The sequence below is a fragment of the Polistes fuscatus genome, unplaced genomic scaffold, assembly GCF_010416935.1.
Source record: "Polistes fuscatus isolate 324 unplaced genomic scaffold, CU_Pfus_HIC Scaffold2, whole genome shotgun sequence".
NCBI lineage: Eukaryota > Metazoa > Arthropoda > Insecta > Hymenoptera > Vespidae > Polistes > Polistes fuscatus.
This window is the reverse complement of record NW_025113096.1, coordinates 3,272,836-3,285,567: the sequence shown is the minus strand read 5'-3', so window position 1 is coordinate 3,285,567 and position 12,732 is coordinate 3,272,836. Positions and strand designations below refer to the sequence as shown.

The 12,732-nt window shown below is 30.8% G+C and overlaps 1 protein-coding gene across 1 annotated transcript in view; it reads right to left on the bottom strand.

The window, feature by feature from the left end:
• The window catches only part of LOC122517129 (hypoxia-inducible factor 1-alpha), a 42,199-nt gene that overhangs the window by 16,207 nt on the left and 13,260 nt on the right, over positions 1-12,732 (bottom strand). The window contains exons 2-7 of the mRNA XM_043635506.1: positions 11,998-12,185; positions 11,622-11,770; positions 10,500-10,685; positions 10,114-10,361; positions 9,837-9,943; positions 8,420-8,567 (exon numbers count right to left, since the gene is read on the bottom strand). Coding sequence (XP_043491441.1) covers positions 8,420-8,567; positions 9,837-9,943; positions 10,114-10,361; positions 10,500-10,685; positions 11,622-11,770; positions 11,998-12,185 — 1,026 coding nt within the window. The remainder of the gene's footprint in view (positions 1-8,419; positions 8,568-9,836; positions 9,944-10,113; positions 10,362-10,499; positions 10,686-11,621; positions 11,771-11,997; positions 12,186-12,732) is intronic.

Sequence of the window (12,732 nt, the reverse complement as noted above, 5' to 3'; positions counted from 1 at the left end):
GAAAGAAATGAATATGATTTTTTTAATTTAACCGAAAACAAAATGATTTTTCGTTACCAACTAAACTACGTTATTCGAAATCTTTCTAATTAGGAATAATAACGTGTAATCATTATTTCTTTGTATAAATGAGTTCCGATGATCGTTTAGAATAAACGCATCACGATGTATCGCGTTTCTCATTGATCTAAACAAATCATCTTATTTTCTTTTATTATTCCCATTTAAGATAACGAAATGAATATGAATTTGTAAATACATTCTCGTAGATATATTATTTCAGCGTTACTCCAAATGTAAGACGTTATTAATTAAAAACATTCAATCGGAATGGAACACCCTGTATATACGCATACTATAATAAATGAATATCACGGACGTGTAAAGTCTCGAGCACTTGAATTACGATCGATTAACGATACGGAACTCTACGGTCTAGGCGATAAAAATAAAATGAAAATAATAAATCGCGTGAGATATTAGAATCGAATGATTTTCGCGATTCATTTAAAAAAAAACTCCAACTCTCTTTTTATTATCTACGTATTTATTACGGATAATACGAATCGAAAAAAGTAATGAATTTCTTTTTTCATATTTTCATACATTTTTTTTTCTTTATTATCTTTTTTTTTCTTTTTATAAGCTAAGGATTGACTATCGATTGATCAACCTTGGCGGTTTACAACTACGAACTAGATAGTTAACTAAACATCTATAATAAATCATATATCGTGCTGGATGATTAATCGTACGGTATCATTTTTCCCTTTTTCAATAAAAAAATCAAAGATATAGATTTCGACGAGTGAATTGTTCCATAATCGAGCATAATCTGACTGCGAGGAAAAATGATTTCGAGATGAGGAAAACTAGATGACAATTTCGGGTCAAAGTTTCACAATCAGAATTGAGACAAGAAAAATAGAGAGATATAGAGAACAAAAAAAAAAAAAAGAAAAAAAAAAGAAAATAATTTAAAAAATGTAGAACATTCGATGAGAGTTCGTTGTTATCCGTCTTTTCATTTTATTTTTGTTGTTCTTCTTTTTTCTATTTAATCCTCGATTCGTTCAGAACCGAGCGAGACACACGTAACGTTCGAAATTTTAAGAGAATCCAAGTGGATAAAAGAAAAATCAAATTAACTTTATATCACCGTAATAAAATTGACATTCAAAAAGCTTTTTTTTTCTTTTTTTTTTTTTAACAGCTGCCGAATAAATGACAACACGTGTCTTTTTCTCTTAACCGTTAACAACACCACCATCATTCGTCATTGACCGACATAGAACGAGCATCGTGGAATGCACTGAATTCGACTCTGACAGTCTTCATGAACGATAAACATCGACTGAACTATTCTAAGAACGTGCACGCGAATAACGACGAAACTTCTTCCCGAAGAGAATCTTAAAACAGAATCAAACGAGTGTATACAAGATTTGATTTCTCTCCTATGCCTAAAAAGATTTAATTGATTTACACGAATTTGAATAAGTATCGAATTAATACAAAAAAAAAAAAAGAAAAATAATAATAATAATTTAACGAACCTTGCGCGGGGGCGGCAAGTCGATGACAGTTTTAAAAAAAGTAAAACAATTATACATTGTTAATAAATAAGGGAAAAAAAAAACACAAAGCTATTTTTAATCCCGATTGATATGATTCTTCTTCATCATCATCTTCGTCTGGTTTTTCTTTCTCGTACTTTAATCTTTAAAGATATCCTATACGCTTCGCGACCAATCCTTATGCAATCAATCTGGTTAAGATATCAAGGTCGCGCCTATTCACGATTCTTCTTGTTTTCGCGTACGTTTCATCAATTCGTAACGATTCGCATAAGTTCGACTATGTTCGACTCTGACACGCCGAGAATTTGAACTAAACCGCTCCAACGCATCTTTTTTTCTCTTTATGATTATCTTTCATTTATCTACGAACGATTAGATATTCCCCTCCCCCTTCTACCACCCTAATTGTAAATAAACGAAAATTGTCATTAGCTCAAAAACGATCGATTAAAAGTTAATAACGAAGAAAATCTTTAAAGTAATATCGAAGTTAGATATGAATAATCGTTCGGAAACAAATTAACGGTTAAATTAAGAAAAAAAAAAAAGGAAAATTGAAAAAATTAATATCTCGCAATAAATCGGATTTTTTAAAACATTTTTTTAGTTTCTTAAACTCATCTGAAAATTATGTAAAGTATTTTTTTTTTTTCAAAAGATAGAATATGCAACAAAACAAGCTATGTACATGGATGTACAAATAAAAACATATGTATAATATTTATTGGACTAAAACATCTTAAAAAGACTTGAAGACTTAATTCATTTGAATAGCTGAAAATGATAGAACACCAAAATAAAAATAAAAAAAAAACAACAACGAGTAAATCAATCAATAATTAAAAACAATATTATTTGTCCCATTAAAAATTAAGAAGAAAAAAAAATCGCAAAAAATGGACATTTAAACTGAAGCGAATTTAGTATATAAAACTCAAGATCGTAAAACGTTTCGTTAATCGGGTCGAGATCAAGAACGTGCAAGCAACAACGTGCACCGGGGCCGATGTTTATTTTGAGAAAAGGAGACACGATTGCATATAATCATCATCACACAGTCGTTGCTTACATTACCAACAGAAATTTCGTTCAAATTTTATAAATAAGAACAAAAATTTTAAGATATAAACTTAAAAAAAAAAAGAAAGAAAAAAAAAACCGTTCAAATCGAAAAAAAGTATCAGCGTTACGTGAAACTTAATTCGAAGGAAACTCTTTCTTTGCCAGAAAGAAAAAGAAAAAAAATACGAAAGAAGAAAAACAATCTCTCTCTCTCTCTCTCTCTCTCGTTCTATCTTAAAAATTTGTCTTTCTTTAATATGTTTTTTCCTTTGAACAACACCAACGACGTCGTCTTCTAATTTACCACGGACTTCCGTCAAATTCTCATCTCGTTCCAACGATCTACCACCCACACACTCGCGTCTATCGGATTCAACCCATGCGATATTATATCTATAGAGAAAAGGAGGGTGCAAAGGGAGGGGGGAGGAAAGAGAAAGAGAAGAAAGGGAGAGAGATGATCTCTTCCTATGTATTTTTGTTTGTTTGTTTCTTTCTTTCTTTCTTTCTTATGTTAGACAGGAAGTCACGCTCGTTGCAGATTTACACGTACACTATTCAGCAAAAGCAGCCGTGTTCCTGTTACTACTGTCAAGATATCGAGATACTCGCTATAAAATCTCTGACGATGAAAGAACGGAAGTAACTTTGCTAAAAAAAGAAAAAAATTAAAAAAAAGAAGGAACAGAGAGAGAGAAACAGAGAGAGAGAGATATATACTCGAATATCGTATTTCGTTGTCACCGTGTATATATTCATACCTATGACAGTATATACGCACGTATCCTTTGCGTTCCGAAGAGAAACTCGTTCGCATGAAGCTTACGATCCAGCTTGATGTTATAAACAAGACTCTCAATCTTTTATGCGTTAGATTTCTACGAAGAGAATCACCAACTTTTTCTTATCAGTCTGTACAAGAAGACACAACTTGCTTTATTGTTAGACTGTTAAGATTTTACCGTATCGTTGCGATAATATCGAACCGATGTTACAAGGAACGATATTTAACTTTTTGCGCAACAATTATTACGATCGGAAAATAATATTTAATAAATAAATAATATATTATCGGATTAATCCTTCGATTTTTTCTCGTGTTAAGTTTATAATGTATATATATATAGGTATATAAGTATAATATGAGTTACAGAGGATTATTCGTATCCGATCATACTTTCAATTTGAAATAATTGATATTTGCTAGTAATGCAAAGTTTTTAAATTCATATAAATAATAAACTTATTTTAGAATTATTCGACCTTTTAATTTTGACATGAATTATATTGTAAAATAATATTATACCGTCAGGAAAATGTAATTTTATTTAAATGATTAAAAATTGATCTAACAAGAATATTTGTGTAACTACATGTAAGATATAATCAAAATAAAATGATTATTTTTGTTTTCTCTTTCTTTTGTAATAAAATTTATAATTAATTTTAAAAGTTTAATATAATTTTAAAATATGTTTCCTAGCATAAGAATTTGGAAAAAAATATTGATTGTTTTAAATAGACAGCAGGGGGGATAAGAATACGTATACTCTTGAAACACACACTGTATATACATATATATTAATACTTACAACTGTATTCGAAATTGTTTCTATTCTAATTACAATAGATCATTCAGAGAATTGATATTGTAACGTATTGATAACAGAGTTTCACGTTTCATGTTTTTTTTTTTTTTTTTTCAATTAATTTACTTCGATTCTGATTGAGGAAAAGAGAACTAATAAATACGATCGCAATCTAATGTATACATATATCTACATATACAGATGATACATACACACATACATATATGTATATATGTATATATACTTAACACACGTATGTCGTATTGTTAATTTCTTCGATTAGATCAATTGTAAATACCCATTAGAATACCACCAAGTGTAAATAGATACCTAACGTCACATCAGTCGCAAAAATACCAAACAAAGAGAATAAATTCTATTTAAAAATCAATTTCCGCAAACAATAATATGTGTCTTGCAAGAAACGAAAATACGTATAAGACGTTCGAAGAGAAAAAAAAAAAAAAAAAAAAAGGAACGCATGCGTATTTGCTAAAAGGAAAAAAAAAAAGACGTTTGCTAGAAAATGCGATTAAGAGGAAACTAATTACATCCTGCTGCTTGGTAAAAGAGAACAATGTTAGAGAGAAGAAGAGAAAAAGAATCATCATTGGGATAAAAATGGATATACGTACGAGTTATCTATCTATATATATATTACGTCACGCGAGTTTTAAATATACGACACTCAATTATGATTTTTTTTTCTTAACTCCCAACGTCTCCGTCGTAAAGTATTTTCTTCTTCTTCTTCTTCAACCTCTTCTTCTTTTCTATTATTTTTCATTCGATAAATTACAAGTATTCGTGAAAAGAAAAGAAAAGGAAAAAACAAGGGGGAGGGGGTGTAGTGGGGAGGAGGGGGAAATGAAAAAGAGGAAAAAATAATAGACACGACGACGACGACGACGAAGGAATACGAAAGAAAATAAAAAAAGACGACCGAAATAATCGGAAAAAATCCCTTAAAATAAAATTACAGAAAAAAAAAAAAAAAAAAGAAAAAAAGAATTGTACGTAACTATGGCCGTGACTTTCACCCACGAGAGAGAGGATTAGCTCTCACTTTCGTTCGGGGTCGCACGTTTTCTCGACTGGCGTAGGAAATATCGACGAAGTGGAGGAAAGCCTCCTTCCGGTTGACAGGACGAGAGGAGGAACAGTTTACCCCTCACGCAAGCGCGTTTCTCTTCTCCTTCGAGTACGAGAAAAAAAAAGAGAGAGAGAAAGAGAGAGAGAAAGAGAGAGAAACACACGGCATACAACCACCCACGAGCTCTTTAAAATCCATCTCTCATTTTGAACATTTTTCGAAAAATGTTCAATTACTTTGTTTCGTAATTACAAGGGGGATAATTAAATTATGATAACAAAAATATAAAAGATTATTTTCAATATGAACTAGGATTTCGCCGATTGTTCGAAATGTTTTAATAGTTTCTACATATTTTTTCATTCGAAACTGATTTATATATATATTTATATAAAAGTATATAAAAATAGATGGAGATTCAATGTTAAAAATTTAGATAATTAATCAATTGCTATACAATATATATTTGGAAATAAATTGTTTTTTTTTTCTTTTCTTCTTCAAAATTTCGTTTAAAAATTCGACTTAATATTATTTTCGTATAAAAAAATTGACAATATAAAAATAAAGAAGAAATACTAAAGATTATATTTTGTTTGTGTCGCAATCTAAGATTTATACGGACGTAAAATCGAAAGATGAAAACAAAAGAATCTGGACCGAGAGAAAAGAAGAAAGAAAAAACAAGAAAAGAAAAAAAGGGTTTGTATCTGTCAGGTCTCGCGACGTCAGCTGAAGTTCCGAATAGCTAGCTAGCTAGCTATTCTATCTAGCTTCGATCTTACGTAAGATAAAATAAAACCTCTTCCTCGTCAAAAGGGGGAGGAATAAATGGTGGATGAGACGTTTGAAAAGGAAAAAGAGAGATGACGATGGAAGGAGGGTGGAAAAAAAGAAAGAAAAAAGAAAGAAAGAAAAAAAGAAAAAAAAGGGAAAGAAAAGAAAGAGGGAATGTAAAGTGAAGCTCGAGATCTTATACGCGCGTGCGCGCGCGCGCGTAACCAGTGTCACGAAAGAGGGAGAAAAGAGAGAGAGAGAGAGAGAGAGAGAGAAAAGCGAAGAACAGAATCCAAAGGGGTTAGTATACTGACGCGAATGTGACTACGAGGGTATAGCCAGAAAAGGGGGCGGTTTTATGTGGGCCACCAGGTTCTACGTCCTCTTCTTCGCCGGCGCGTGTAATGCTCGAAAGTTGAGAGGATCGAAAAAGGAGAAGAGTAGGTTAGAGAGAGTGGCAGAGGTAAAAGAAAGAGAAAGAGCTTGCTAGTGGGTTGAAGGGTGTATGTGTGTGGGTGTGGGTGTGGGGTTGTTCTGAGGGTTATGATGGTAGTAGCTGCGGCGATAACTGAACGTAAGCCATTGGTAGAGAGGGTGGGTAACATTCCGGAACTACTGCGGAGATTAAACGAACCAAGGGGTAGAGTATCCTGAGAGGAGGGGCTTGGTTTTATTTGTTTTCCGATAGTGAAAGTTCCTATGTTCTCTCTCTCTCTATCTATCCCTACCATGCACACTATTATTGTAGAGTAATACGTTTTATCTAACCTAACTGACTGACCTGTGTGAAAAAAATCTTGTTTTCATAGAGATACTTCCTTCTATCGTCATTTTTATTTTATTTTATTTTATTTTATTTAGTGGAAAATAAATCGATCGAAAAATATGATACTATTTGCGAGTTCCATTCATCAAATTTTTTATTGTAAGAAATAAATATACTTTTAAGAATATTTGTGAAATATAGAAAAAAAGATGTAACGTTTCTATTACTTTTTTTCGTTAATTAGTTAGTTAGTTAGTTGGTTCATTCATTCATTTATTCATTCATTCATTCATTTATTCATTCATTTATTCCAAGTTGTATTCATGATCGGTCTCAATTAGTCACGCAAGTAAGGTATTGCAAGTTCGACGTAAGATTTATGATATAACTGTATAGAAACTTATCTATTCTGTAAGTATGCGTGGTGATCGTACATTCGTACAATTGAAAAATATAAAGAGAAAGAGATAAAATATATTTCTTCCAATCTAGAGTCGTCCAATTTGCAGGATGATACTTGCCTCGTAAAAGAAAGAAGATTATTTCGGTCGAGCTAAGTGTCATCCGGAAAGAAAGAAATGAGAAAATTACACTTGAAAGGGTAGATGGGGTGGTAGGAAGAAAAAAAAAAGAAGAAGAAGAAGAAGAGAAGAAGGAAGAAGAAGAAGAAGAAAAAGTAAAATTGACCAATTTTCTCTTCGCTGTTCCTTTTGAAATAAAAGCAGAGATTGAATTTCAATTAGCATGCATATCGTACACGATCATCTTAATATTGAAATCAAAAATACACTTACCTGGAAAATCATTGCATCGCTATCAAACATGACACAATAAATATCTCAAACCTATTTCTCGGAAAAAAGATAATAAAAGAATAATAGATAAGTTTAATCTTCAAGGAAAATAATTATCTAAACTTTCCCTTCACCCACGTGGTCAATTCATTTCGACAATTTCGTAATCTTAACTAACGTAAGATCATCTTAATTAAATGGATTTATACATCGTGACTCATTGTCGGAGTACGAGGAAATCAAAGTGATGCAAGTTAATCGAATGGGCCAAGGTTATTGAACCTTACATACCTTCGATGACGCAATACAGCTTTACATGAGTAAAATTTGTAAAGAAACAAATACAATTTGAGATTTTCCGTTTAGCGAGAATACTTTGAAAAAGATGTTTATATTATGATCAATCTGTTCTTTATATGGTCAAACTATAGTCAAACAAAATTATATCACTAATAATTTTCTAAAATAAATCTACAACTCTTTGAAAGAACATTTTCAAAATTGCACGAATTTTACGAACTTTTTCATCTAAGAAAATTTCATTTCATAATATAACGAGGATGTGATATACTTTCCTTGAATGTTAAATTGATTAAATGTTTAATAATACGTACATATTTAAAAATTAATAAATAATATTTCTACGTGACGTATATAAAGGAACAGCGAATTGGTCTAACAATAAGGTCAAAATCATATAAGATTGAAATAAGCTATAAAAAAGTAAAAAGAATATCATTATAAGTCATTGATCTTACCTTATGATGTAATTCACACAGACAACCGAGAGCGGCTTGTGTTGTTTAGTACAATGAATAAGGGTAGCTTGTGTGACCACCCAAGCGTAGCCGCCTTTTTTCCCCAAGAAACGATAAGCCACTGTTTCGCACTGCCCTTTGCTGAACACTGAAACAGTAACGAGGATAATAAGGATCAGTTGTTGTAAGATACTCTACGAGGACTTCTGCGCATTCGTGGCTGATGAAATACCTATGAAATCATTTTTGGGTCTTTACTTTAATTTCTTTTTAATCTACTTATTTTTTCTTTTTTCTTTTTTTATTTTTTCCTCTAACATTTTTGTGCTCATTTCTATTATCCTATAACATGTTAAGACGCGAACAAAAATAATTCTTATAATTGTTTTTAAATCATAAAAATTGTAAGAAATAAATCTATAAACATATAAAATTTATTGCGACGTCGAACGAATTTTTAATACAAGTTTGTAATTATTTATAAAAGAAAAAAAAAACATCACGCCTGGACGAAGGCATCACTTTATACTCGATCGATAATTATGATCGCAACGCCATCTATTAGTAAAAAAATTGGTTTAAACTCCTTTCGATAGGCAACACATTGTTCTCGATGCGAGTCCGTAAAAATCGGTTATCTATAGTACGGGTTAAAAAAAAAATTCTCTTACAATTATCGATGAGATATAAACTGATGATGTCTGCAAACTGGTGTAATATTTAACCCTTTGAGTACTGAATATTCATGGCCTATACAGTAGTTCAGCTAGGGACTGAATACTGAACTGAATGTTGGACAATAGAAAACAATTGCCGAACATATACATTTGACCATAGTATACTGGTAATTTTTTCCAAGCGCGTATTTGCGTCCATAGTCTATATCGATAGACTTTCGCTGGACGCATATGTGCGCCCATAGCACTCAAAGGGTTAAGTAATAAATAATCTCATTGAAATTTATAATTAATAATTATTTGAAATCAAGCGATATAAATATAAATTGATAGGTAAGCCACGTCGTACTATCTAATATACCTTTTTTCGAATGATAGGTAATAAAAGTGTCCTTGGAATTGGAAAAAAAAAGAAGCATGCATCGTTTGGAGAAAAATCGTTTTATCTCATTCTTCCAGAAGGGTAGGTAGGTGGACATAAACCTACCGAGTCTTTTACTCAAAAGATAGATCATTCGAGATTAGCGAGAACTAACCCCTGGCCACAAAAAAGTTATACTGCGAATATCGATTTTCGCTTTCGAGTCGACGACCCTAAAAAAGATTTTCTGATCAAATGAAGACAACCATTGGTAATGTAACAAATTCTACGTTCTTTCCAATTCCATTGACATATGAAATTTCGATTTAAAAAAAAAAAAAAAAATTATTAGAATGATAAAAGAAGATTAACTACTTACAAGATTTGAAAGATTTGTCGAGTGCCAAGTTATCGAGAGCATGATGGAACTCGAATACAAATTGTCCTATTAATTCCTCGCTGTCCCAACCGAGATATTCCGCTAATCTGTCAAGAAGAAAATTCCAAATAAAAATAAAATTTATAATAAAAAAGAAAAAAAAAGTAAAGTATAAATCTAAGTTCATTAAAAAATCCCATTAAAGATAATAAACTCAATTTAAGAATGAGTAGTGTCTATTGTTAAAAAAATAAGAAAAAAGAAATAATCAACTTACTTTTCATCAGCATAAGTGAATTTCATGTTAAGACTGTATTTCGATAAAAATGTCTGACTTCCTAAAGGTATCTCGATATTACTGGGATGAGGTATAGGACAACCAACTAGAATTAAAGATGGTCCAGTCTCACATTTTATCTCCTCGTTGTCCGAGGAGACATCGTTTTCTCCTTGAGACTCCTCTACGTTTACAGAATTGGAATTGGAATCACGGATGTTTATCAAACGGCCAATACAATGGATTACCTGAAGCATTAGGATATCGGTATTAGATTTGAATTATTGAATACGATATGTAATCTCTCCCTTTGGAAATAATATCTTACAATAGAGAGAGAAAGAGAGAGAGAGAGAGAGAGAGAGATTGGGAAAAATTTTCCGTACCTTATAAGAGGCGCTCTTCAAATTAACTTTTCTTCCTTTGCTGGTCAAAGTGCATTTTAATCTTAGAAAAAAGCTGCACGAGCGTTTGTCGTTATCTTCGATAGGCTTCGAAGAAAGACACTCGCGTAATTCTTCGTGATCACATGGATGGCTATACTCGTACACGCTTTGCCCCATCATATCCATCTATGTAAGAATAAAAAAGAAAATGTATGAGAATTATATATATGTGTGTATATATATGTATTTAATTAATCTATATCATCTATAATAATAACTGTCTTAATCATCAGTAATAATCTTTATTTTCTGTTCTATCTCAACAGAGTTTAACTAATTTTGTATTAATGAATTTATTCCGTAAAATAAATCAATAAATAAATAAATATATCTATAGATTTTTATAAAAATATCGATTATTCGAACACATATACAGATATGTAAGATACCAAATAATAAGAAGCACGCTTATTCAATTGAGAAATTATGGTTGATGTTATCGATAAGAATTTACATGCATGACGTGAAACTAGCGACTCGTCAACCAATAGAATATAAAATAAAGTGACGACTGTTGTGTCGTTTTCTATTTGCGTCATCACTTTTACATATACTACATATATACATACACAATGCTGGAAAAACTATATTTAAGTTTTAACACAAATTACATTTTCTTCTAAGATTATCTTTAAATCTGTTAAAAGTATGACTTTTTTTTACTTAATTTTTTGTTAACCAATTTTATTTATCAAGTCTAAAATAGAATTATACATTAAAAATCGTGGATATTGAATTGGTATACAATTAAGAAAAATAATGAAAAAATAATGAATATTCGTTATTATCTAATAATTATTACTAATTATAAAAAAAATCTTTGCTGTTTTTTAATCAACGTTTACTTTAACTTTATCATTTACAATGACTTGAGAAATATATTTTATAACAAAAAAATTAAATAAAAAGAATTATACTTTTTACAGATTTATAAAGAATCTTATTCTGTATTAATACTTATTGTTGTTCAGCACGGTATGTAATAAAGTGTTTTGTGAATATATAATACAGAAAAAAAAAAAAATACAATCTATTACAAATGAGTAATACGTATAAACGTACCTGCGATACTCCGAGAAAATCGCTTACATTTTCCGATAGATAAACCATATTTCCATCGTTAGATAATACCAGCATGAATCCGTTCAATGCTTCCGGAAAAAATTCATCCAATTTCACTGACGTTTCTGATTTTGCGACTGCGCTTGGTACTGGAGAAAAAAACAACAGGAAAAGAAAAAATAAAATGAAAGAAATCAAAAATATATGGAAAGAAAAAAAAAAAAAAAAAAAGAAAACGGTAATATACCCAATAGCAAATCTACTTTTTATTTAATAATTAACGAGATATAATGAAAATGAAAAAGCAATGGATTTGAATAAAAAGAAAACATTTATATTATAAAATAAGAAAAATAAGAATAAAAATAAAACTCACTAGAGTCAACGACCGCTCGAACTTTGAGATAAGCAATGGCAAGTCTCATGACACTGGCTTTATCAAGATGAGCTGCCTGGTCTTGTGATATTGGTAATGCAGCCGCAAGTTCCGTAAAATAGTCGGTTTCCTGGCTTCTTCGAGATCTTGCTGCGTCACGAGATCGTTCTTTTCTTTTCTCGTTGCTCCTACAAAATAAAAAACAAATCATACAAATTAAAGAAAATAGAAGAATAAGAAGAAGAAGAAGAAGAAGAAGACGACAGAAAAGAGCAAGTAATTTCTTTCGAGTAAACGAGATCAATCATGTAAAGTTTTTTTCAAAGATATTACATTATTTTTTTTTTTCTATTGATCACTACCGTGAATAAACGCAATGAAATGTTGCGCTTTACATAATATGTATTTACCACATGTTTTATTTTCTTATTTTTTTTTCTTGCTTATTTTTAAAAACTATTCCAATCGTATAGTTGTTAACCGTGTTCGCAAATACGATACAAAATAATAAAATATATTAAATAAGGGAAGAGTAATGAATTAGTCATGAAATAACTCGAAATGTTTTAACTGGGTAATTCCGAATGGTTTAGCGGTATCGTTGCTAATTCCTTTTGTATAGGTAAAGTCCCGTAGTTTTATTTGCATACCTTTTTGAAATCCTACGTAATAAAAACATAAAGTTTCAATATACATGAATAGTAAATGAATGTGATAATAATTTAGACGAATACA